The sequence below is a fragment of the Oreochromis aureus genome, linkage group 7 (genome assembly GCF_013358895.1).
Source record: "Oreochromis aureus strain Israel breed Guangdong linkage group 7, ZZ_aureus, whole genome shotgun sequence".
Lineage (NCBI taxonomy): Eukaryota > Metazoa > Chordata > Actinopteri > Cichliformes > Cichlidae > Oreochromis > Oreochromis aureus.
In genome coordinates this window covers 8303817-8330962 of record NC_052948.1, presented here as the reverse complement: position 1 = coordinate 8330962, position 27146 = coordinate 8303817, and the positions used below count along the sequence as shown (strand labels likewise).

Here is a 27146-nt window from a genome sequence, read left to right as displayed (position 1 = left end):
TTATAACTCTTGCTCTAAACCTGTGACTCACACATCCCGTCTCTGTCCCTGTCCTGCTCACTCATTGTAGCGCGACAGCTTGAGTCGGGGGATGATATTCATGGACTGCAGCTCCTGGAAGAGCAGCTTGCAGGCGTAGGGGATACGCAGGGAGGAAACGTGGCAGGACGACTTACAGTAATGACACCTGAAACACGGAAACAGAACAGACGTTTATGGACCACCCGGATTACACAGTTACCAAGCTTTTTTATTCACTGTGTAAACTAAAGTATTTCCCCTTCTTTCAGTTCATATCAATGTGCACCAGATCTTGTGATGGCCCCTAACATGTTTTCACCAGCAGAAACAGCTTACCACCCAGAGTATCCCAACAGCCCGCACTGCCCACACACGTCCACCTCGAAAGCATCGCTGGAAATCATGAGGCGCTCCAGGAGCAACATGCTCGCTCCATAGCCGATCAGACAGTCGCGTTCCATCTCACCCAAACGCAGACCTCCATCTCGGGAGCGACCCTCCGTGGGCTGCCTATTATCATGACAGGTGGATACGCACAATTTAATTCAACACTTATAGGCATTAATCGAATCTCAACGTCACCACAGATGAGAAACTACCTGGTGAGAACGGCTCTGGGGCCTCGGGCTCTGGCGTGCATCTTGTCAAGAACCATGTGCTTCAGTTTCTGGTAATACACAGGTCCAAAGTAGATATAAGCCTCCAGAGGTTCTCTGAGAGAAAAGCAGGGGTCAGGCATTGTGTGCACATCAGGCTATCACATACATTATTATAAAATTACATACACATATAAAATCTATCATTTTTTGTAATAAAATAGTGGATAAATAAAGCATGGGATGATTACAACAAAATTCTGCCTTCTTTTTGGACTGCTGGTCCACAAATTTAAATGTTAAAGATGAAAGATTTTATTCTGTACACGTGATCTTTGCCTTCAGACGGCAGATTTTACACAGAAATTAAATGTACAGTTTGCATACAGCAGATACAGCGTGGATGGGCACTAACAGGGCCACTATGAGAATGTGCAATTTCTGCACAATGAAAACATTCAAGCAACTGTTTAAGAACTAACATTGTAATGAGAAAATGTTAACATCACTCTGAGAAATGGTGTTTTCACAGCATTAAGAGAAATAAGACTTGTAAACAGTCATGAGTAGCAATACAAACACTTGTGTAGGAGCATTGTGTTGTGTGTGGTTATTAACCTAAAACATCCTCTATTAATTACCCAGTGATGCCTGAGGTGACGTAGTCTTTGCCCTGGTAGTTGTATCCATAACGGATGAGATCTTCACACACATCCTTCACCTTGCTCCCTCCGAAGGCTGTGCCATAGTGGAAGCGCCCATCCAGGACCCCTGCCTTCCCAGCCAGCAGTTCAATCAACTTTCCCACCTGATGAAGTTCAGGAAAAGAACAGCAGCTCTGTTCATTACACAAATCTGTTTGTGCTTTACATCCTCTCCTGGCACTAAATGTGTATATTAAGGGTGAGATTAGATTACACATGTACTCCTCAGGGTTGGTGACAGCAGTCCAAGAATGGCTGAGTTCAACAATTCCACTAAGATCGCACTCAGAGGACCCCTGACCCCATCACACAAAGAGAAACACCTACTCTCATATCACTCCCAGGCCACAGAAACATCCTCTGGAGCCAAGCATTTCTGAGCCTTTTCCATGGAAACCAGAGTGAGCAGCAGTAAAGATCATTCAGGTTTTTACAGTGTATGAAACGGAGCCAAGTCTCATGTCATTCACATTCATCACCATCCTACAGTTCACATGTACTGGCCACGTTTGATAAAACTTCCACACACACCGCTACAGGCGGTGGCCTCACTGGCAGCTGTCTCCGCAGCAACAAATATCTGTTTGTGAACAGTGAGATTGCTGCTTAACGGCGTCAATGGACGTGTGCTCTGGAAGCCAATGATAACCCAGAGAGAAGAGGAGCGGGGATAATGAGGGTTTTGTCTCAGGAGAGCCAGCACAAACTTATAAAGAGCGACAGCCACAGCGTCCTAGGTGACTCAGACTCAAGTCGTAGCAAAAAGAAAAAAACAAAACAAAACACACAAATAAAAACCAGAAGCACGTCCTCAAATTAGACAGCAAATAACCAGGTTTTCACCAAGAGAAAAGAAAATTTAACCACCCTGACAAATGTTACAACATCGGAGCAGAAATGACACAGCCAGTGATGAATTAATAGTCCTAAAAATAATCTGCAACCATGAATAATATATTTTAAATATTTTATATTTTATATTCTAGCTCCAGTAAATGGGTTGATCATTAAAGATTGGATCTTGCAAGATGTTTAAAGGTATCACTTTTTGCCTTTGGGGTCTTTTGATACTTTTGAGAAAATAATCATTTAACTGTTTATCAAACGTATCATTATCTGCAGATGATATTTCACACTGTTTTCTGACATTATGGTTGTTTACTGTTCATTTTACTTATTTTCTTCCCCTTTGGTTTATTTCTAAACAAAACAAGGGGGAAAAAAAACCCCGCAAAAATACTGGCCATATGAATCTACAGAGAAAAATGCTGCAGAATTTGAGTTTCCACAGCTGTGAAGTGCCGCACCGTCATTCTGGAGGGATATCCATGAGGGTTCATGATGATATCTGGACAGATCCCTGTGTCACAGAACGGCATGTCCTCCTGTGGGACGATGAGGCCACAAACACCTGAAACACACAAACACACACACAAAAATATAAATGCACACATATGGCAAAGAGAAAACCAATCAGCTTCCCACGTGTGAGGATCCAAGCAGTGTTAACACATCACTTTGGCTGCACAGAATGTGTAATAGGCATTTTATAATATTTTGAATAGAAAATGTTAAATAAAAATGAACATAAGTTTTAAAACTAGGCTGCAGTTTTAATATTGTTTTAAGGAAAAGATCTGACTTTCTGACCTAACTGCAAGCACCAGTTCAGCAAACTTATAGTGTTTGTGCTGGGGGAGCTCTGTGTGGACCACTGGCAGAGCATGACATTTCCATACTCATGTGGACAGATAGGGACCTCTTTTGACTCGCATGATGTGGGGGGACAAGCACCCCTGGTAGCCAGGAGTTTAAGTGTGAGTGCAAATGTTTACTGAGGGGCCGAAGCACTCTTCCTTGGCCATGGTAAACAGATTGTAGGCCCATTTGCAAATGAAAAAAAACGGAGAAAAAAAAAGAAAAAAGGAGTGAAGTGAAGTGAAGGAGAGCAGGAAGTGGAGAAAGGTGCTTAGCTGGACAGGGAGACTGGGATTACACACCCATGATTTTCAGTTCAAGTCAGAGGAAGTGGAGGGGATCAACTCGAGAGGAGAAAACGAATCAGTGCACGTGGGAAAAATTCACTATTAGCCGACCAGTCAGCGACGCAGCTGACTGCTGATGCCTTACAGGATGTTGCAACAGGATGTTGACTAGGAACAAGTGCAGCGATTAACAGGAAAGTCATCCAACGGCAGGAAGAAGGTGAAAAGAAAAGAGAAAAGGCGGGTAAGGCAGGGCCAGAAGAAAGTATAAAGAGAGAAAAGGCATTAAGAAAAAGGCTGATTATCAGGTTAAAAGTACTGCAAAAGAGGAGTGAGAGGACGAAGAATGAAGTTGGAAAACGGTGGAAAGCACCAGAGAGACACTACCAACAGCAGACATCCTTGGGTGTTGTTTGTTTTGTGTGAAAGTAAATGATAAAAGAGGCATGAAATCAGCAGAGAAAGGCAAGACAACAGCAAGGGTCCAGAGCCCTCCATCACAGCTCATACAGCTCCACAGTGGCGGCTCACACAATAGGCCCCTACTACTAACAGCCCGTCCGCCGCCTCCCCCACCTACACAGCTGTGTATGTGTGTGTGACCGGTAAATAATTAACTTATTCTGCTCTGCTGACCAGGACTTATGAGAGTAGTCATGAGAAGCTGGGAGATCCATCACTGCAGCCAAATTCACTTCTAATTAAACACTTTTATATATTGATGAAGAAATAATGAGTTTGTTCCTTTCAAATTACTCATCAGAGAAGAAATAAATGGTTGTTTTTACAGAGAGATGACCACAGTGAAGCAAAAATGTAGATAAAAAGGGTTTACTTTTCCTCTTTGAGGCAATTGTGATTAAAACTAGCTCCACATCAGCTGCACATCTGGGTGTCTCCATCCAAAACTCCTCCAGCTAACCCCACACTGACCCCTCTCCTTGTCACTATCTGAGACAGAAGACATTGTCCCATCGCGAGCTGACCGCCCAGTGCCCACCATGTTAATGAAGAGAGTAAATTATGCATGGCGCCAGTTAGCTTTTTGATTAAAACATCATACTAGCCCTCTATAGGGGAGGTGCTGCAAAACAATAGAGGCTATAAACACTTTTTTCCCCCCAGTAGCACCAGAATACTGCTGGGGTGTAATAAATTTGCATAGTCTGGCACAGGACAAAGAGCCAATTAATTGAAAAGCCTCTTGAAAGATGAGAACAGGGGGGCAGTGACAGAGCAGCAGCTAGTGGGACTTGACTCAACAAATGCTCCAGCACAGTGAAAGATTTTCCTCTTTTTGTCCAGGCATTTACAAATCTCTCGCAACAGGTTGAAAACCCGAACCCTCTGTACTCTCCCTCCAGCTTTGAGCTCAACATCTGTAAGTGCTGGTCTCACAGAGCAGGCCTTGTGACTGTCATGGGGTCGCCACCTTTCTGTCCGTGTCGACTGCTGAATTTGTCGCCTATCTCCGGTCTCCTGGTCTGCCTCAGGAGGATCTTGATGAGGAAGGCGTCTTCAGCATTGGACGAGATCATGACCTTTTCGATGTACGAGTCCGTTGACCCCTTATAACTGAAAACAAGAGAATTCAAACTGAGACCCTCTACATAGATATAAGAACTGAAAAAAATAGTCCCATAGTGATGTGTGTGGGCGTGGTGCTGGAAGCTGACTCACCTGATGGGCACGTCTCTGTACTGGGGCTGGCCTGGCTGGGTACTGCCCTCCAGTGGTGTCTGCGTGACAGTCGGCATAGATTTGTTCACCAGCACCTGCTTGTTCTCCACTCTCTCACCTGAAGCACACAAAACACATCAAAGAGTCTTAGACCAACTGGCCTACATAGACTTAAGGCCATTAAGTTCTCTTTAACTTGTTCTAACGTCCAATCTTTGACCAAAAACAAAAAAATGAAACCAAATAAGTTTGGACAGGAGACCACAAACCCCCAAGGTTTGTGGTCTCCTGTGCTATTTTTTTTAACCTAAATATGATGAACGAGGAGTGGATCCGACTGAGAAGCGATCCGCACGCTAGAGCTCGACCGATACTGGAATTGATACTGATATTTGGCGATTTAAAAATCAGATATATCGGACGATTTTTTTAATACACATGAAACAAAAACACTTGCCTTATATTTGTTATGTGCAGTAATTTATGTCTCCTTCCTTATCAACATCATATTACAATGCAGGTTTAAAAATAAGTTTGGTTTACTCTATTATCCATCTGATTCTGCTCAGATCAACTGGCCGTCTTGTTTGTAGCATGTTGCCAACACGGAAGTAGCAGAGTGCCCTCTAGTGGACAAACTATGCAAAGTCAACACTGATAACATGGTTGAATGGTGTCTTTTTTCTGTTTCTTCTTTACTTCACTGTTAATTTATTGGCCGACAAATGAAAATTACTATATCAACAAATAGGATACATCAGGAGCTTTATATCAGTTGGGCTCTATTGCTAATACAGGATATACAAACAAAACTCAACTTTTTTGAATCTTAAATATTATTTTCATAATACAATTACAATTTCTCCAAAACTGCAGTAAGTCACAGGATGCTTTTAAAGGGGTCTGCCACATGAGGTCCAAATGATTAATTGAAAAGAAGTTACTGTACACCCACCTTTGCATAATAACGACATATTTTACCTTACAAAACAAAACAAAAGCAGATGCAACAGATTTACATTACAAAACGAACATCAGTTACTTGCATCATTTTTCAGCATGTTTATAACGCCACCAGACAGCAGGACAGTTTCTTTTCACTCGTCTCTACAATTTACTTGTAACTGCCTTGATCCTTTGCTCACAATCGATCTCATGGCTGCTGGCTGACTATAAGCTCTGGACAGCTTCAGCTTTAGCCACTTTCTCTTTGTTAGCTCCTTTAAAATGTCCATATTGAGCTTGGTGAGGGTGATTTAGGTGCCAGATTTGGTTTGTTGTTACAAACGATTTTGTGGTGGTTCCCCCAGGATTTACTCTGGGAACTCTCTGTGTTCACTCACAGTGAAGAGCTCAATAATGGCCACAGTGAGTGTGTGAGCAACTATTTGCCTGCGCTACCGTGCATGTGCTGTGCATGCATGAAATGGACCGGCTTGTAATCAGGCATACGTGAGGCCAACCGGCTGAGAATACTGAAATCGGTCAATTCCAGTCCCCAGCTTTTGATCAATTCAGTTGATAATCCACACTTGTACTGCATGATCCTATTTTCTTCTTCTTCTTCATACTAATAATATTGATGACACATTCCTAACTGTTCCAACTGATGAAAAAGTATGGAGATATGTAAAAAGTGGTGTGTGTAAATATTGCAAATTAGGCTTCACTTCTCTCTGAGTGAACCATCAGTAAAATCAAACTCCTGACCACTAATAATGACACAGATAATGCTCACAAAATGAATGCCACAGAAGAGGCTCTTAAGGAGCAGCGAACCATGCTGGATTCGCTCCAGTCCTGCTGGTACTCACCAGGGGAGCAGATACCATCAGCATCCAGGATGCTGTGCCTCCAGATGGGTTTTCGTGTGGCAGCATCCAACATGGGGCCCATCACCTTGTCGAAAGTCTGATTGGTGTAACGCCGCAGTGTGCATTTTGCATTTTTGTAGACAAGGCACCGTCCAAATCCTGTATGGAGACACATTTACTGTTACATTAGATTTTCTACCTCCTATTCTGGTATTTTGTTGCTTAAAAACGACTACACAGCAATTTTTTAAGTTGAACAGATCTCACACCTCTGTCCAGTGAGGCTTTGTTGAGGACCAGAGCGTCCTCGATATCATAGCCACTGTAGCTCATCACAGCTACGGTGGCGTTCTGACCAGCCGGCAGCTTCTCAAAATCAATCAGCTCGATGGTTTTTGTTTTGACCATCGGCCTTTGAGGATAGGCCAGCAGATACATCAGGGTGTCGATGCGGTTTCTCTGGTTGTAGCCGATAGTCCCTGGAGAGAAGAATCACGAAGATCAGATTTTAAAAAAAGAACTAAATTTTTAATAAAAACTTGTATATAACTCACTGTGTGTCTGTAATCTAGTGATTTAGGGCATCTATAAGCAAATATATAATTGTCAATAAATCCATTTTTAGAGGATTATCGGTGTTACTTCCTCCTGCTTAGACCCCTCTTATATTATGGCCTAAAGTCTGGCCTCCATGGAGGCTTTGACACTTGTCAGATGATACTGCTTCACAATTACACTGTGTGTGATAACAGGGCCGGGCCACACAGCCAGATTTGCACATGTATGGGAGCCGTCCATACAAAACAGACAAGGCAGAGAATATTGGGCCAAATATAGTTCCAGTCAGTGTTTTTGTAAAGACTGGGAGGGCGGGGAGGAAGGGATGGATGAAGGTAAATGCAGGGGTGGGGGTGACCGCAGTCCTTACGAATGTTAGCAGGGCCGTTTGGGGAAGTTCTGGTTACCAAGGAGCTCCGGGTGCACACTCAGTGGTCTTTTGCAGCTGAGCACACTGACCCCCCGAGCACAGCCAGAGCAGACACAATGAATTGCTAATGACACTCTGGGTGACTGGCAGGGAAAGGGCCTCTGCACACACAGCACAAAAGAGAACCTACGCAAGCTCCCCATGTTTGATGTTCATGCTCACACACTCACACACACACTCACACACACATGAGACACTTAATCACACATACAAATGCATTCTGACAAGAAGTGGTGCAGGAGTGGAGTTTTGGGGGAGAAGAACCAGCAGGCTGCTTGTATCTATACCATTTGTTATTCTAATGCCCTTTTGTATGATTTTAACTTGTGCAAATAAAAGTGCAAACTCTGAACCAGCAGATTTAGGAGGCTTAGGAACACCGTTCATTTGTTCATGTAAGATTAAATTACTGTAAGAGGCTGTGTTTGTGTGTGCACTTGCAGCTGTGGGGAGGATGTTTGAGAAAGGATTCGAGATCCTTGCAGTTTAATGACCTGTGTGCTACCTGCTCAGCCCACTCTTACCCATTGCCTGCTTGCCCATAGCACACTGGTATGTGTTCCTTGGTGACTGGTTGTGGTGGGGGTAGGGAATGAGGCCGGCACACACTCCGAGCAGCGTGAAGGGCTCGATCTCCAAGTGTGTTGTGTCCCTAGAGAGGTTTAAAAAAAAAAAAAAAAAAAAAAAAAAAGTGGTAACTTACTTGACATAAACCTGAACAATCTTTTCGTTTTACTGAAATCAGCTTATCATGTGCCACTGACTTGTTAATCATGTATTCATAAAGGGCGATCTGACAGTCGTTCTCCTCGTTGACATCCAGATACTCCACCAGGCCTTCATGTAGGAAATCCTCAAAAGTTCTGAAGTTAATAAAGTACAGAAACTATTAATAAAAATCTACTGTTTGGGAAGTTCCTGTATGTGGTGTGACTGCAGAGACACCCTGCAGGTGTTGAGGACACACTCATAATTTCACAAATATGCACGATACTATCCAATGACTTTTGTTTTTCAAGCAGTTGTATAATTGATGTTTATTAAGTTAGAAAATAAGCCAATGTGGCAAGTTTAAAAAACAAAACAGTAAGTTAAAGAGCTGCTTCTTTAACAGCAGTCATTCTCTGCACTCCTACCCTCACCTGTAGCCCTGAGACAGGTCTTCGATGTGCTTGTTTTTCACCATTGGAACTCCCTTCTTTACTATGATGTATGGCCTGCAGAGGGAAACACAACAAAACAAAGCTGTGTGAAAAACATTCTTACAACTAAAGAACTCAATGTTACGCCAAGCAAACACACTGGTGTGTAAAGATCTTTAGGTATTTATTCACAGCAAACATTTATTTCCATATTATGCTATTTTTTCTAAACTTCCGCACCTGCAGAGTCGTCCTCCATCAGATGAGATGTAGACGCAGCGGTCGCTCAGATTTGTGGAGATGGACACAAACTCATTGATGAAACCCGCCCTGCGCATCAACCTGAAAGTGTTGATCAGCTTCTGATGGTCTCGGATCACACCAAGGATGTTACCTGTGGACATAATACAGATAAGGAGGACAGACATTAAATAATAAACATATTTTTGGGGTTAGAAGACTGATGTGCTGAGCTAAGCACATTCTGACTTTGTGTATTCAGCAATCTTTAAGATCCAGCAAACAATTGTTATGCAATTGTGATGCAGCACGCCAAAACAGGCTAAACACCAATTTTAATTTATTGTTGTTACAAAACCCTTTAACAAGAAGAACCCATTATATTGATCTTCCTTTGATTATTTTTTATGACTTTTTAACTTCATTCTTTCAAATTTATGTCACTGTCATTTGTAGCACGTTTGTCAATGTTGAAAACATCTGATGGATCACAATGCACACAACACTACTGTCACAGCGTAGAGACAGAAAAGTTGCCAGCATCATTGAGGGGCTACATTTTGCTCTCTGACTAGCCAGGTAGCGTCTGTAGGTGTGTGACTGTGATGAGTGAAGGTTTTCCCCTCACAGCAGAGATGTTTGCTGGATGTAAACCCGCTCAAAAGAGTGCACCGTTAAATGTAGTTTATGCATTAGAGACTGTTCAATAATAACATCTTTTGACATAGTTTTGGCAGATATTGCAGTTAACATTAGGGACAGTAGGATTGTTCTTGATTGCATCATTGCTTGGTTGTTTGTGTGTCTTTGGACAACGTTTCCCCTGCTTCGTCACATTTGTTTAACATTTAGAGATCACATTAATAAACACATGGATTTTGTTTATCCAATAATTTACCAGTTGCTTTCTCAGTTAGTCAAATTATCAGCAAAATGCCAAAGAATAGTAAACCATATAACAATGGCCACAGAACAGTAAACACCTGTCTGAAGCTCATACATTATCTGTTTACCATCATATAAAACAAGAAACATCGGCACATTTGACATCTAAGAGGCTAAAACAGGACATTTGTGGGATTTTTCCACAAAAAAGCCACAACAAATTATTAATCAGCTGATTTTGGTTAAAATTCGAACTTTAAATGCAAAGAAGGAGTGAAGGCGGTATTTGTAAGACACCGCAGCTTACTGTGGAAGAAATGGGGCTCTAACTGCCTGTAGGGGTGTGTTCATATCAAGTCTGACAGACAAATGACTGGAGAACAGAGGAGACACTGTGCTCTGCCTCTGTGTGAGGGCACATTTGCACTGAACACACTCTGAAGGGCTTTGACACCTGCTGCTACCAACTAATTAAATGGTATGGCAGCTAATATAATTTGACAGTTATCAGTGGCGAGACAAACATATACAGTAATTAAGGGGCCAAGTTTTGACTCAAGAATAATACCTACTGCTGTCGTGTAATGAATGAATTATCAGCCTCACTGTGAAATGCAAAATTACCTTCTGTAAACTAAACAGAATATTTTTCCCTTCATGTTCATAAGCAACACATTCAAAACAGGGAGGATTAAGACTTTCTTTTCAAGCGATCTAAAGCAAAAGCCTCCGGTGTTAATTCTCTCTGTGTTTATTTATTAATTAGGCTCCACTGCGGAGGAGGAGGTTTACCATTGAGGAAGACGAGAAACACGCTCGGGTAGGAGAGCTCCTCTCCACACAGCAGGTTCACATCTTCCACTCCGAGGTTGAAGGCCAGCTTGATGATGGGACCGTCCTCCATGTCGGTGGTGATGTGCGTCATCAGAGCCAAGTTCTTTACCAGACCACAGGCCTACAGATACACATATATAATAGAGATGGACCGATCCGATATTACGTATCGGTATCGGTCGGAGAGAAATAAAAAATGTAATCTGATCCATTAAATATCAAAAAAGCACCTCACAAAACTTGCGACATGGCGTAACTCGGCTCATAACCGTAGCACGTCGGAGCAGTGTGCTCACGTGATAGAGTGGCTGTGTGTATTTGTAGCCTCGCTACCAAACCGGCATTTCATCTCTGAGGAAGTTATCCCAGAGAGAAGTAAAGCAAGTGTGTAAGTTCATCTCTGAATGTTTGTAAAGCATTGCCACGTCAAGCTTAACAACCGATATATGGAGCAAGTGCCTCTCTCTCTCCCTCCTGCTGCTACTTTAATCATGAAACTGATCAATGATCAGCTGATCGGCTTTTCTGTCGCGAGTCCGTCTCTCTTCTTTGTTTTTGGCCCACTTTGCACCACAAAGAGGAAACCAGCGGCTGAACAACAGCAGCACGTTTAAGCTTGATAAGCTGTTGTTAGAATTTATTTAATATTACTTTCTACACCAGGATCCTTTTCTACGTAGCTGACGGCTGGTAACTGTGCAGGGACGGATCTAGCAAAGTGCAGCCAGGGGGGCCGATAGGGCATGAACAGGGAAAAGGGGGCACAAAGACATACTTTTCTTTCTTATTCTCATTTAAAATATCTAGCTTTTAATAAATAATTATCCGAATCTTACGCCCAAAGTTTTAATCTGATGTAAAATGTACAGAAGTCCATTACTGTATATAGTAACTATTAAGTCTAATATACCCTAGTAAGCTATAGTACTTTTTCCTTTGGGAAGGTACCATCTGTGAATTCTGCAATTCTGTTGAAGAAAGATGTTGAATCTTTTTAATTATTCTTGAAAAATAATTTATTTCTGTGCATTTTTTTTTTTTTTTTTTTTTCACACTGCATCAAATTAAAGTTGATTACGTCGATTAAGCGTCATGAGGTGGAGGGTGGGGGGTGGTTCCCTATTTTTTTTATGCTGGGAGTTTGCAACCCTATTAGTTAGGTTGCTTAATATTTCTGCTAAGTACTCTTTAAAATACCAGAATAGGGAGGATGGAGTAGGTTTAAGTTTATTAGATTGATCAGTATTGCTGAACTATGAAATATTTTGGATGCAGTGTATTTTTTTTTTTTTTTTTTTTTTTTTTTACATACAGGTATAACAGAATAGCTTTAGTGTTGTTGTTTATTTAAACTTGAGTATGAACTTATACAAAATGCAGCAAGATATTTAAAAAAAAAACACTTATTGATTAAAAAACACTATATCGGATTCAGATCGGTATCGGCAGATATTCAAATTTATGATATCGGTATCGGACATAAAAAAGTGGTATCGTGCCATCTCTAATATATAATCCAATGTTATCCTTGTGGGAACACACAATAATACAGAAACAAGAGTTTTTCTAAGAGTCTCAGTGTCAGTAACTTCCCCTCCAATCCCTATTTAGAGGTAGATCATTGTCTAACCAGCACAGGGAGTGTTATAGCATGAGAATAACTCATTAAAGTAAAAAAAATAATTTGCTGACCATGATTCCTATATATAGCAGTATATGTGCCACAGCATATTAGCCTTTGAGAAACCTCCTGGGCCATCAGGTGTGGCTGCCGCAGCACACTCACCTCGCCCTCAGGGGTGTCAGATGGACACAGCATTCCCCACTGTGACGGCTGCAGGGACCGCGGCCCGCTGACCTTCCTCGTCTTCTCAAACTGGGAGGAGATCCTGGTCATCATGCCGAGAGCTGAAATGTAGGAGAGACGAGACAGGACCTGGGTGACTCCCTGACGGTCCATCTTGAATCTCTTCAGAGACCAGTTACCCTGTTGCAAGAAAACAGCAAACAGTTACATACTGCATAGTAAATATTACTTAGTACAAAACACTTTATTGCTCATTAATGCATTTTAATGACTGAAAAGCATCCAAAAATGGATGCTAGAGTGTGCCAGTATTAGCAACTATACATAAGTGGAGCATGTTTCATTGTAACATTACAAAAATTCATGCAATGACTCCAAATTAAGAAAGAGACATTTCTGGTTTAAATTCTGAAAGCGGAAGCAGGATTTCACTCTTAATGTTGTTTTAATATAAATCTATAAATCTATCAGGTTGTCAGTAACTCCTGCTTTCTAATTTTTGTTTGTTTGATCAGTGACCACTTTATTCTTCTATTAGAAGTACATCATGGGAAAATTTTAAGTTAACACTCACATAGGAACAGAAACTGAACCTCTACTTAATTGGAGGCACTACAGTTGATGATGTAGATACGCCTTTTTGATTGTTTTGTTTTTTTAGCTATCATAAGCATCTTTAATAAAAGTAATAAACATTTTGATATGTTAAATGAACATTTCCCCTGCATGTCTGTTTCTTCTGGCCTGCAGCTCTATTTATCCTTCAAGACCGTTTTGCGAGCTGTTTGATGTCAGATACTGACTTTAGAGAGAGTCCAGCCAACCGACCAGGACACCATTAATACTGATATTTTAGTTTTTCCTATTCAATATTTGATCAACTCAATACGAAAGATGAACGAAAATGATTTTGGTCTATTTTCGTGAGTCGTGACAAAGACTTTCATGTCCACATGCTTTGTATTACAGTGCTGTGAAATGTAACTATATATAATAATAAAATGATCACTAATAGCCTATTTAAAGGTTTTTTTGTTTTTATTAGTGTGTAATCAAATATGAGATTTTTTGTTTTTGAAATTTTAACTAGCCAATGCACAGACATTTTTTGCAAAGTAGAGGATCTGTAACTTGGAAAATGTCAAGATTTTATCTTTAATAATTTTCAGCTATTTATGTTTAAACAAAAAAATAAATAAACAAAAAAAGCTTTGAAAGCAATGAACCATTAAAAAAAAAAAAAAAAAATCTTAACAGTGTCTGATATATGAAGCTAAAATTGTCATTATATACACTAAAATTTTGGACCATAAAATTTTTATGCAACATGCAGATGCATGTTGCATAAAAATTTTATGGTTAAGCAGAAAACTTTCCAAAATGTGGCTTGTTTGAGATGAAACGACCTCTTTCTGAGCTAACACGGAGCTAAGTGACAGAGCATGGAGAGAACCAGTGCTCAGCCAGATGTTTGTTAGCACAGGCTATAGCAGCCATGACTTGCTCACCGTGGATATTGCATTGACCATGCCGTTGGTGATCTGATCCTGCCGCATGTGCTTGACAACATCAAACTGAGCTGCTCTCTGTTTGGGGATGATCTGGTCTGCGATTTTCTTCAGTTCGGCGTTAAACTTCTTAAAGAGATCTTCAAACAGCAGAGACAGGAGCTAGAAAGAAGAAAAAATGCACATGTTTTTGTTTGTTTTTTCAAATCTCAGGTCTCCTGGCACGCAGTGTCAGTTCACGTGCATCTACTGCCAGATGTAATAACCAGGTGTGCCAGCTCACAAGTAAGCCAGGTCCCTGTGGTCCTCTGTCCAGTCTACAGGAGGGAACCTCTCTTACAACCCCCACCCAACCTGTGCATTAGCATACATCAAAACAAACAGGCAGCACTGCTTGAAATTAATAAAGAAATTAAGCTTCCATTGCGCAGCCAGGCCAATTAGTTGAATGTCAGGGAACCATAATTGGAGAGTGAGGAGATTGCTGGCGTTGTTAGTATGTAAGCCCCCTATTGAAACAGGGCTCTGTGCTCCCCCCTCCCTCGATCCCTCCATCTCCTGCTCCTTATACAGAGCAGGTTGGGGGGGAAATTAAAGGCCTTAAGACAGCAGTAATTACATTATCAGAGCTGGGCCTGCGGATTAGCTCAATCGCTCCAGTCAAGGCAGCATTTCTATTGTCACGGTGCTGAAAAATCCCCATGCTTCCACAGCCTCGGGATTTTGGTGCCACCGCATATCTCTCTCCTGACAAAGCCAGGCTGAAATACTAGCGGGGGAAAGGAGGGGGGGGTCGAAAACAAAACAGGGAAAAACAAAGCTGAGGGAAAATAATGAGAGTCTTATTAAAAGAAGGTGGCAGGAACAAAGGTGCAGGTGAGAGATCAGGCCTGGAGCCGGCACTGTCCTCTGGTGCAGCGCTGTGATCCCTTCACACTGAAGCATGCGAGTGTTGGTGTGGTTCTGCTCGTATGTTATTAATAAGCATCAGGCATGTTTTGTTTTCTAGTTGTTTTATGAGTAAAGAAAAGGAAGTAAACACCTTTCAGCTCACAAACATGGAAAAAATCAATAATAATCATTTAAAAGCAAATTTAAAGTCTGAACTCTGGCTCATTTGGTTTTAAAGAACAAAAACACAACTGAATGAAGCATTAAATAAAGGCAGTGCATTAAAACCTCAAGGATGACAGGTGCACAGAAGCTTACCTGTCCAGCCAGTTCAAGACGTTTGTTGCCATAGTAATCTCTGTCATCCACCTTGTTGTCCCCTTGAGCCAGGATCACCCGCCGCACCATCACGGCCAGGTAAATACACTTAGCCCGAAAGTTAAACTCTTTCACCTGGACACAAGTTATACAATCTTTACATTTTGTTGAGTAACATTTTAGTGTGAATGTCAGTTATCCTGGTGAGCATTCTGTTTACATACAGGCACATGTGTGAGAATGAGAGATGCTAACAGCTCTCTGGCCTCTTCCATCTTTGTTTTCTTGGGGCCTCCCCACATCCGCTGTCTGCGCACTTTATTCCCAAGATACCTCAGGGCCTGAAACAGAGCAGCCAAATAACATTTGATTCAACCTTTTTGAACAAAACCTTTTTGATCTTATGCACAAAAAACAAAAGACATAACAGCACCCCACCCGACCTCACTGATAATTAAAAGGGATGAAAGCCTCGACTCATTATCACCACCTCCTGTCTATTAAAGTGGAGTCTTTTCAGACATAAAGCACTAGTTATTCACTGTCATAATCATGAATTAATAGATTATATTTAGTGACCCAAATGAAGACAAAAGACAAATTTACTTCATTAGTTACACTTTGCCAGGTTAGATCTTCTTTTGCCTTCAGAACTGCTTCAATTCTTTGAGAGACAGATTCAACAAGGCGTCAGAAACATCCCCCACATATTTTGGTTCATACTGACATGAAAGCATCACACAGATGCTGCAGATTTGTCGGCTACACATCTATGATGTGAGACTCCAGTTTCACCACATCACAAGGTGCTCTATTCGATTGATATTTGGTGACTGTGAGCTCACTGTCACATGCAAGAAACCAGTTTGAGATGATCTGGCCAGCAACAACACAGAGGAAGGCTGTGGTTTTTAAATGCTGCCGAATTAGTACAAATCATGCCAATAAAAAAAAAAAAAAAAACCCAGCAGCAGTCTGAACTACTGACACAGGGCATGTTGTTTAATCCGAATTCTGACCCAGTCATCTTAATGTTGCCTCAAGGTGCGTTACATACTAAGGTAAAGACCCTACAATAAGACATCGAAAACCCCAGCAATCAGATCCCATATTTCCCATATTTTAATTTTGGAGACAGCGGGAAGGAAAAAACCCTTTTAACAGGAAGAAACCTCCAGCAGAACCAGGCTCAGGAAAGGGCAGCCATCTGCCATGACTAATTTGGGGGTGAGGAAGACAGGACAAAGACACACTGTGGAAGAGAGCCTAATGAGCCAACATTTTTCTAATCTTCTATTATCAAGTTCTAATGACTCTTTGTGAACTGTAGCCTTGGTTTCCTGTTCTTGGCTGGCAGTAGGTGTGGTCTTCTGCTGCTGTAGCTCGCAGCACTCATGCTCTTCTGGTATATTAGTTATAAAGAATGGTTATTTGAGAACTGCCATCCTATCAGCTTGAAGAAATCTGGACATTCTCCTCTGACCATCCAGAGAACTGCGGCTGACTGGATTGTTTGACTGGATTGTGTGGAGAAATCCCAGCAGATCAGCATTTTCTGAAATACTCAGATCATCCCATCAGACACAAGCAACCATGGTATGTTCAAAGGAACTTAAATCAGCTTTCTTCCCCATTCTGATCCCCAGTTTGAACTTCAGCACGCCGTTCTAACCACATCTAAAAACCTGAATTCACTGATTTGTTGCCATATTGTGTTAACAAGCAGTTAAGCAGGTTTACCTAATAAAGCTGTGTGTATATGTTACATCAACTTTCAATCAGACCAGAAAAGCACCATGAAAATCAGTTAATTTTCCAACCAACCAAATGTCCAAAACAACAAATATAAATAAATATTAATATTAATTAATGTTACAGTCTGAAGGAGATATTTTGTGTATAAGATCAACATAGTGAATTTTTAACAGAGAACGGAGAAACGTGTATCAGACTCTTGGTAGGTCAAGTGAACCACAAAGGGCGCAATGTGCACCCACACCTGAGTAAGCGCCCAGCTGGAGTTCTCAACAGAATTATAGCAAAGGTCAAAGGTTAATAGGGCTGGACCACCCAAATTGCCCTCAAAACGGCATAAAAAATAAAAATAATTATTATTACTATTTCGTTGATTCTTTAATGTAAAAAAAAATTGTTTAATTTAGAGAAATTAAAAAAAACAACAACAAAAATATCAGATGTGTCCGGATAGTGTCCGAATTAAAAAAAACAAAAAAAAGATGACAATCAAATTTGGTTTTGCCAGATTATTTATCATAATCTGATAACAATGTTTCTTAAGCCTTATCTGCCTTTAATTATATAGATTTAGGCCTCATTGTGCACAATACAATGACCCAATGAATACCATGAAAAGACATCACGGAGGCTGGCAGACAGAGGAACACGAGAGCTGTGGCGACCGGTTGCTAGGAAGCAAATATGGCCTCATCAATGCATCAGCGGTTCCTCTAACAACATAATCTTTATGAAAAACAAATTGGCCGATTGCATTCATCTGTAGATGTCAAAGAAAAACACGTGGGCCTCATGAAATCGCCATGAAAAGCATTACTTAACTGGTTGGTAAGACAAAACCTTCGTCATCTGATCTCAAAGAGACAAAGAAAATACCTTCTGACAGCAGACAGCCAATAGAAACAGAAACAACATCCTGATCTGCAGACATCCGCAACTAATGATCACACTATAGAGATGCCAAGCAATTCACACTGACTTTTACGCACTCCCACCCCAAAATTATTATTTTTTAACAGTTTTGTGAATCAGGATTTTATCCACTTCAGCATGAGGAACATTTCTCTTTAATAAACAGTCAGAAAATTAACATCCACTCTACATGTGCATCAAAAGGTGTTGTTTTCAACACCAGTTTATTTTTGTTGGGTGATTTTAACTTGTCACATCTGTAAATATGAAGGTGGGGAGCTTTTTTACAAAAACCAGCCGGCAACAAACAACAGGCTGAGGTTCTGAGGGGGCTACGTAACCAACTGGTCATCTTTGGTGGTGCTAGGACCATCTCTCTGCTAAGATAAGCCAGCCAAACATTGGCTGTAGCTTCAGATTTCCTGCACAAACATGAGAAGCAACAGTGCTCTTATAACACTCAGCAAGAAGGTGAAATTTCCAATTCCAACAGTTCAAAACTCAAACAAATATTTTTAAATAGGGATCAGGTCTGTAGTTATGTATTACCTGCTGCTTATTGCTTTATGTCCCTCCTTTTAACTTTTTGATGAGGTCTGAGTTTTGTGTTCTTCATGTATGAGTGTAGTTTTACAGTGGTTTAAAGACCCATCTAAGAACAGGCAGAGCAAATAAGCCTAGGCTATAGATGTGCTTCTACTAAGTGCTGCAGGGATAAACCTGAAATCCCTGCAATATGTTTGCATTTAGCACTTACTGGTCCCTTTTCTCTCAAATCCAGTGGGTTTTTTCTTTTTTGAACAGTTCATTGTTTAGATACTTGAAATAAGGTCTGTGGGTAATCCAAGTGTGAGATATTTTCATGTTTTGGTCTACAACATAATATATGTACAGACATCCACCCAGCAATCCAAGCAAGGTGTTTGCTAAGTGGCAAAATAAGAACACAGACATTGGTGGTTGTATTATACGTCATCATGCTGAGAACAGGAGGTTAATTTACACTTCAGGTGCAAATCAGGTTAAGGCAGAGGTTAGAGAACAGTCTACGGTTACAGCGTACCTACAGCACAGATTTGACAGAGATATACATCCCATGCATGTTACTACATATCTCCTGTTAGTGGGGGTGAAGTTCAAGTCTTATAACCCTTAGAACTGCAGTTCTTTTATAGCATAAACATTAGCACTGTACTTTTAGTGCTTTTTAGTGCTCCTTCAGTTTTGTAATATTACTTTTTTTTTTTTTCTTATATTACCAGTATATTGTCTTTGGAAATCAAAGTTCAAAGATAATTAGAGCTTCAACCTAAAGTCAAGTCCATGGGGCTAAACTGACTTGAGTGTTTGTTTAAGCTTGAAATAACATCGGCCAGCTCTGGCTCTCTTGGATCGATGAAATACCTGAGTCTGTGTGAAGATTTGTGCTTTCTGGCACTCCTCCAGGCTTGGGGCGAAGCTGGCCATGACACTCTCCTCTGTGCCGATCATCTGAACTATCTCCTGGTCACTCTCCACACCCATCCCCTGTGTGGATGACATGTAAACAGCGTGTGTAAAATGTTTGTAAAACTACAAAAAATAAAAAATCTTGTTATATTTAGATAAAAGCTTATCTGGGGAGGAGGAGTACATGAGACAGGGAGTGTTCACAGGGAGGGGTGAGGTGAGGAGGGAGTCATAATGTTGCCTGACATTTGCTTATGGAAATGTGAAGCTGTGGGAACTGATTCCAGATCGTCTCTGCAGCCGCTGCCAAACAGAGGGAGGGCTGGGGAAGACGTTACCCGGCAAACACAAGTGCAGCGAAAACACAGCGAGCATGCAGGCTCGGTCAGACTGCGGATAGTGACACTTCACACTCATAAGGTAACATGTTTGAAGAGGTCTCTCCTCAGAGGGCAAAGAAGTTCATGATACCAGCTGTCAGCTAACATTTTCATTCAGAGGTGATGCAAGAAATGTAATCAGCCGAGCAACTAATGAAACTACAGATCTAAAACTATTCACAATCTCATATAAAAACACTTCTCTATATATGTAACTTAAGCTTTGAAACAACTCCAAGCTGTAGCAAAAACAAAGACAGAGACTTTGGAAACACTCACAGGTCTTTGCTTCAATCTGTTGGGCAATAACATCACAAACATCTTCATCTCTGACCATTTACCTGTGCTATAGCACCACCTACTGGACTTATTTCAGCAGACTAATAAAAAAAAATCATCCCTACCTTAAATATGATGGCAATGGGGGCATCCTCTGACAGCGTGTTGTGTCTCAAGTAGAATCGGCCTTGTTTAACAATAATATTAGTTCTGCTTTTCTTTTCATGAGTGGAGCTGGAGAGGACACAAAGAGCAGAGCGAACACGAGCGTGATTAGTGTCATGTTCTTGTTCACCTTATAACTGTGTGAGGTCTCTCTGCATACTCAGACTTCCTCCCACAGTCCAAAAACTTACACCCTTGCGCAACTGAGCAAGGGTGTAAGGGTCATTCAGTGTCAGGTCATCAAATGTCTCCCACCTGACCATCTGAGATTTTCCCGAAAAAAGTCCTGAAATATGACACTACAGCTAGATTTAAAAAAGTGTTTTTCCTTCTACATTAAAGCTTTAATGTCTATAAAACAATTGCCCTGATTTAAACTTTTAATTTTAAATCATAATTAAATAATGCCATGGACCTTGTGTACAAGAATCTGTCCCCTACCTGCAGAATCGTGGCCTCCAACATCTGCTGTCACAGACAGGACACTCAAATATTTTCTGACCTTCAAGCATCCATCAGGCTGTTATCACAAGCTACATTCCTGAAATACCAGGGATTTCCCCTAAAACATTCCAATGTTAATGTTGCATAATTCCTAGTAATTAGTGCATCTTTCCCTGGAATTAATTCAAGAAAGACTGATGATCACAGTCCTGGTGGAAATTTTTTCCTTTTAGATTTGATGAACTGAAATGGAATGACCCACGAATATATCAGAGTTTCACAGGTCTTAAACTAGCAGCTTCACGTTATGGTTTACACCAAACACCAGTCACAGCATCCACACTCATGAGTCGTCTCCACGCTTCTGCGCTTCCAGGCAGAATCACAAAGAAGAAGCCAATAAAACGATAAGGTTAAGATGGTCAAACAAGACAGCTACTGAAAAGAGACAGCTGATTTTTTCTTTACATGTCTGCCAAGAAGGCGACTTTAAAGTGATGGATGAACAGCTGCTAATGGACATGTTGTTACAGTACCTGGTAACTGATGCTCCAACTGCACCCTTCCTGTCCTGCTCAACAATGATTCGGTTCTTGGACAGCTGTTCTTGGATCAGAATGACTTTCTCCTGACCTTTTACAATGAAATAACCCCCTGTGGGGAAAAAAAAGGGGACACTGATCAATTTAACTGGAGAACCTGATGGCAAGTCATTTTCTTTTACTTAATTACTCTCAGAGTGTGTAAAGGCAGTTTTAACTCTTTACTCCTTGAATCTCTTTTCAGTAATGAGCCGTTTCTGTCATATTTCAGACCTGCTTATAGTACAAATTTTCTGAATGTGCATCAGAAATTAGTGAGGGTGATCACTGCCTGTACAGCCACCCTTGGAAAAACCTGGAATCTATTCTAATGGTCATCAAACATTTTACTGATATGTACTGAGATGCCAAAACTCATCATTAAGGGTCCAGGTGAGGCCCTTGAGGGGGAAAGAGTTAAAATGAGAGTGCTACGGTTACGTGCCTGGATCCAGGGGACATTCGTTGAGTTTTGAAAACTCCATCGGCGTCTTTCCCATGAGAACGCAATTAGAGCTTCGCAGCATGATGGGCATCCTGAGAAAAGCAGAGTTATCTACATTAATAAAATATGAATATTGCTTATTACCGTGTTGTTATAAAGAAGAATGCGTCAGCACAAATGAGCGAAGAAGGTCAGTTTATCAGCAAACAAAGCTTAAAAATCACAAAAGCTGAATTATTTTTTTGGCACTTGTTGGCTTACTGAGCTTTGCTGGAGAGGTTTTAAATTTGTAGATTTGATATAAATGCAATATAAATATGTCTGCATCACAGAACAGGAGCAGGGGAGGGGGAAAAAAGATACCTTCCGATGGGCAGCGCATTGCGAATTATCCTCTGACTGCCGCGGGTGTACTCTATATCCACTGTGATCGGCGCAGAGTAGGTCATATCTCTGAGACGACACTGTGGGATGAGACAGATGACTCTGAGCTATATCTCATCATCTTTAAAGGAAAGTATTGGAGGTGTATCTCCAAAAGTTGATTCTGTTCATCTGGACGTAGCGTTTTGAGGGAGAAACGTTTCGTCACTCATCCAAGTGACTTCTTCAGTCTCAGCTGATTGCAGGTCAGGTTGGAAAAGAGGGCTTTGCTATCCTACCCTGGAACACCACCAAGTCATTGGTTCAGATATGTGGATGACACCTGGGTGAAAATCAAATCTCAGGACGTACCACATTTCACGGATCACATTAACTCGGTGGACCGACACATCAAATTCACCAGGGAGGATATGAAAAGTGGCAGATTAGCCTTCTTAGACTGTGAGATTTCCATCAGTAATGGGGGACATCTAAAAGCTGACGTGTACCGTAAACCTACACATACGGATCAGTATCTAAGGTTTGACTCTCATCATCCACTGGAGCACAAACTGGGTGTCATTAGGACGCTACAACACAGAGCGAACACCATCCCCACTGACACAGCGGCCAGGGATGCAGAAGAACAGCACATCAAGAAGGCCCTGAGTAAATGTGGTTATCCCAGCTGGACTTTTGTCAAAGCTGGAAAGGCACCTAAAGAAAGCTCCAGCCGATCCAGGAGAGAAGGACAACCGCTGCCCAAGCGAAAACCTGTAGTGATCCCATATGTGTCAGGAGTATCGGAACAGTTGAGACGCATTTTTTTCTAAACACCGGGACTCTGTGGCTTTTAAACCACGCTGCACCAAAGATTGGTCCACCCCAAGGATCGGGTCCCCGACACAAACATAGTCACATAGTGTACGCTGTTAAGTGCCAGGAGGATTGCCAGTATTTATACATCGGGGAAACCAAACAACCTCTGGCGAAGCGGATGGCACAACACAGAAGAGCAACCTCGTCAGGCCAGGACTCTGCAGTCTATTTACACCTACAGGCCAGTGGACACTCTTTCAATGATGAGGATGTACACATCTTGGACAGGGAGGAACGCTGGTTTGAGCGCGGAGTCAAGGAGGCCATTTACGTGAAAAGGGAAAGACCATCTCTGAATCGAGGAGGGGGCCTAAGGGTACATCTTACAATGCTATGATTGCAGCCATTCCCCAACTCTCTGTGAATGGTACTCATGGCCATTGATCAGTGGGCTTTGATCAGTGGTTGTTGATCAATGGTCATGAGAATTTGCATAATTATGATTAAGGAACTGACCTCACAGCCCATTGTTCCTTCAGTAGGCTGGTTTCAGTCATTATGCAAATGTACTGTTTATAAGATTGGGGAAACCTGCAGTCAGCTGAGACTGAAGAAGTCACTTGGATGAGTGATGAAACGTTTCTCCCACAAAACGCTACGTCCAGATGAACAGAATCAACTTTTGGAGATTTACTTACCTGGATGATTGAGCATGCATCAAGATATTGGAGGTGTAGGCACTCAAATATAATTAACAAATACCTCTATGAGGGCTATAACTAAATGCTGAGTCTAGAGATGCCTGAGTGAGACATCTTCCCTCTGTATTTAATGTGCGATTATATATATATATCTCTATCTATATCTATATATATATATATATATATATATATATATATATATATATATATATATATATATATATATATATATATATATATATATATATATATATACATATATACATACATATATCTATCTATCTATCTACCTACCTACCTACCTACAACTCATTTAAAGCTGTGTATTTGATTGCTCAAAAGCTTTATTTAACTTTAATTAAACCACAGTAAACAATGGTTCATATTTAACAGCAGAAACACAGACTACTCTCACCTCGTGGGGAGAGACCGGTCTGGTCACGTTGAAGCTTTCTTCCACGTCCGGCATGCCAACGTAGATATTGAGGTATCTGCAAATTTTTAAAAATCCATTATTTCCTCTTTTAATAAAAACAAAACGACTTGTTGTGCATGTCTGCAGTGTTAAAGTCAGTGATGGTGAATGCACACAGTGACTTACTTGAGGTACCACATTGGATCAGCATCACTTGTGATTTTCTCATTTGCCTTCATAATTTTTTTGATCTAGAAGCAGAAATGAGACATCGATGCTCAAAATCCAAGTGTACATGAAAAAGCAGCAACAGACAAAGACATGCTCGTGTTTTACCTCTACATTAATGAAATAGTTGAATGAGTCGATGTGCTGCTTTACCAAACCTTTCACCTGCAAAACACACAACATGATATACATGTTTACTCTCCCAAATAATATTACTCACACAGATGTAGACCCACCAACTGTTCTGTCATCATTACACAGGAGGATACTTTGATATTTGATGACAAAAAAAAAGTAATTTAAAGAAGGTCCATGACCTAAAGCTTTAACAGGGTAAAAGAACAAGACACATTGTACAGGGTATATTTGGTCATTATGCAATATTTCATTATTTCATGGCCATACTGGACTCAAATGTTTCCCTTTTTACTAAACATATTTCCTTGGCCAAAAAATCTCTTGCTAAGGAATCAGAAGAAACATGACCAGATAACCACATCAATAAGTTTACCAATACTGCTTTCTGTAACTTAGAAAATATAATGTTAGAAAATCCCTATCTCAAACTCACTATGAGAAATTTGACGACACATTCACATCTAGTAGGTTAGTTTATTGCAACGCTCTAGTTTTAGGACTCCCCAAATCATCAGTTGGAATTCCCTTATTCATTTAAAACCCAACCTTGGAATCCTTATGGGTACACAGAAATTTACAAAGCTTTTGATGATTTGGTACCCAGTACAGACATCTCAGGTCATCAGGTTCAGATCTGTTCTCAAAATCATATATTCACACTGCAGGTCTTAATGCTCAATTCCGATTTTTTGATCAAATCCGATTTTTTTTGTCTGCTTGTTCACACTACAAATAAAATGTGACAGCAAACGCGCTCTAGTGTGAACCCTCAAAGCGGCCCGCATGTGCAAAAGAAGACGTCACACAACGCGCTGTTTAGACCCAGACCAAACAGTATTGTTTGACTGATGGCCCTTAATATAAAGACTTGTTTCGGACTTTACGTTTCCCAATTTTGCTCTAAGCTATAAAGCTATTTTGTTATTTACATATGGCCTAATAATTATCCTTTTTGCTGTTTTAGACAGGAGCGGTGCTTCAAAGGATAGTTGCAGATTTCTGTCAGAATCTGCAGATTATACAGTACAAATAAAATGTTTCTCCAACGCTGTCTTCCCAACAGTTTCACTAACATCTACACCGGATGGCCAGGAAGCGTTCACGATGTCTTCTTGGGCGCTTCTCTGGCGCTGATAATTGGTGTCTGTCTTGTGTCAGTGACGTAAAAGACGGATTTAATGCGACATGACCATTCAAACAGCAGTCGCTTTCTAAAACATCAGATATGTATCAGATTCAGTACCACATACGAAAGTGACCCAGGTCGAATTTGAAAATATCGGATTTGTGCTGTTCACACTGTCATACCATGATCGGATATGGGTCGCATAGGGTCAAAAAAGGCGGATTTGATGCGCTTTCGCCTGCAGTGTCAACGTAGCCTTGGTGTGTTGAGGGTACTTTCAGTTATTCTGCCTCAGTTCCTTGGAGCAGGCTGCTGACCTAGGATCAGTTACATCTGCGTGTACATTGAAAAACAGCCTCAAAACCTTTTTAGCCACACAGGCCTACAGCTAATAGATGCTGTTGTTTTGTTTAATTGTTTTTCATTGCCTCAAGTCATCATAAACCTACACAGGGTTTTTTCAGCTGTCATGTAATGAACTGTACTATTTAAATAGAGATGTCATTGTTATTGTCTGACTGCTTTGGGTGATAGGAACTAGGCAACAGTAAGTCAGATTACTACTACACCACTACGCAAAACTGAGGCTACAGTTTGCACACACTCAACAACCTCGGGCAATATAAGATTGGAAAAAGGTTTTCTGGTCTAATAAGTTTTGATTTCAGAATTTGGTGTGAACATCATGAAAGCATGGATCCATCCTGTCTCGTGTCAACAGTTCAGGCTGCTGGTTGTGGTGGTATAAAAGGGTTAGGGGACATTCTCTTCTCATACTTCGGTCCCCAGTTGACTAAGCACCATTTAAACACCAAGGCTTGCTGAGCATTGGTGCTGACCACAGTATGGCTGCTTCCAGCAGGGTAACACACCATCTCACAGAGCTCAGATCACCTCAAACTGTTTTTATAAACATGACAGTGAACTGTTACTGTATACCCACTAGTTTCTAAACATGACAGTGAACTGTTATTGTATACCCACTAGTTTCTACCATACTTTAAACATATTTTAATCAAGAAGCATTGAAATTTAGTAAGTGTGTAAGGGCTGGTGTGTTCTGTTACCTTCAGGAAGGCTGGTAACAACTTCCATTTTTCCTGTTAAAAAGGGAAACGAGCAAATAAACAAGTCCGTTTTATCAATAACCTGAAAACTATTCGAGCTGTGTAAATGCTTAAGCACTTTTTCCAAATTGTACACTAGAAAAAATATCTGTCAGAAACAACAAACTGGGACACAGGACGTTCCCCTTCACTCTGCATCTCTATGAGCTAACAGCCTCCACGCTAGCGTTAGCATCTCTGTGCTCGTGCTGCCAGACTTTCGGTCCTTTCCGATCTTCATACTCACAGCTACGGTGTTAACAGGAGCCACCAGCTCCTGTGGAGTCAGGTCGCTAAACTGTCCTCCCAGGACCTCCATGGTTTACTCCACTGCTTATCAGCAAACACACAAAAACCTGTACCGTCAGTGTTGATATCTTGCAAGCGTGACTCCTTTGTGTTGCACTCTAAAACGTCCGTACGACCG

The 27146-nt window shown here is 41.0% G+C and overlaps 1 protein-coding gene across 1 annotated transcript; it reads right to left on the bottom strand.

The window, feature by feature from the left end:
* Positions 1 to 27146, bottom strand: polr3b (polymerase (RNA) III (DNA directed) polypeptide B). Its single transcript, XM_031737238.2, has 28 exons — positions 26967 to 27146; positions 26681 to 26713; positions 24458 to 24514; positions 24308 to 24372; positions 24122 to 24197; positions 22187 to 22287; positions 21824 to 21915; positions 21334 to 21451; positions 20314 to 20422; positions 19485 to 19607; positions 15638 to 15754; positions 15414 to 15548; positions 14205 to 14366; positions 12676 to 12876; positions 10848 to 11010; positions 9171 to 9324; positions 8931 to 9005; positions 8553 to 8651; positions 8313 to 8440; positions 7070 to 7279; positions 6801 to 6959; positions 4987 to 5104; positions 4739 to 4881; positions 2629 to 2732; positions 1259 to 1425; positions 621 to 734; positions 358 to 531; positions 1 to 187 (listed from the first exon to the last, which is right to left on the bottom strand). Exons 1-28 carry the CDS (start codon positions 27036 to 27038, stop codon positions 58 to 60), a joined length of 3399 nt encoding a protein of 1132 aa, XP_031593098.1. The 5' UTR covers positions 27039 to 27146; the 3' UTR covers positions 1 to 57.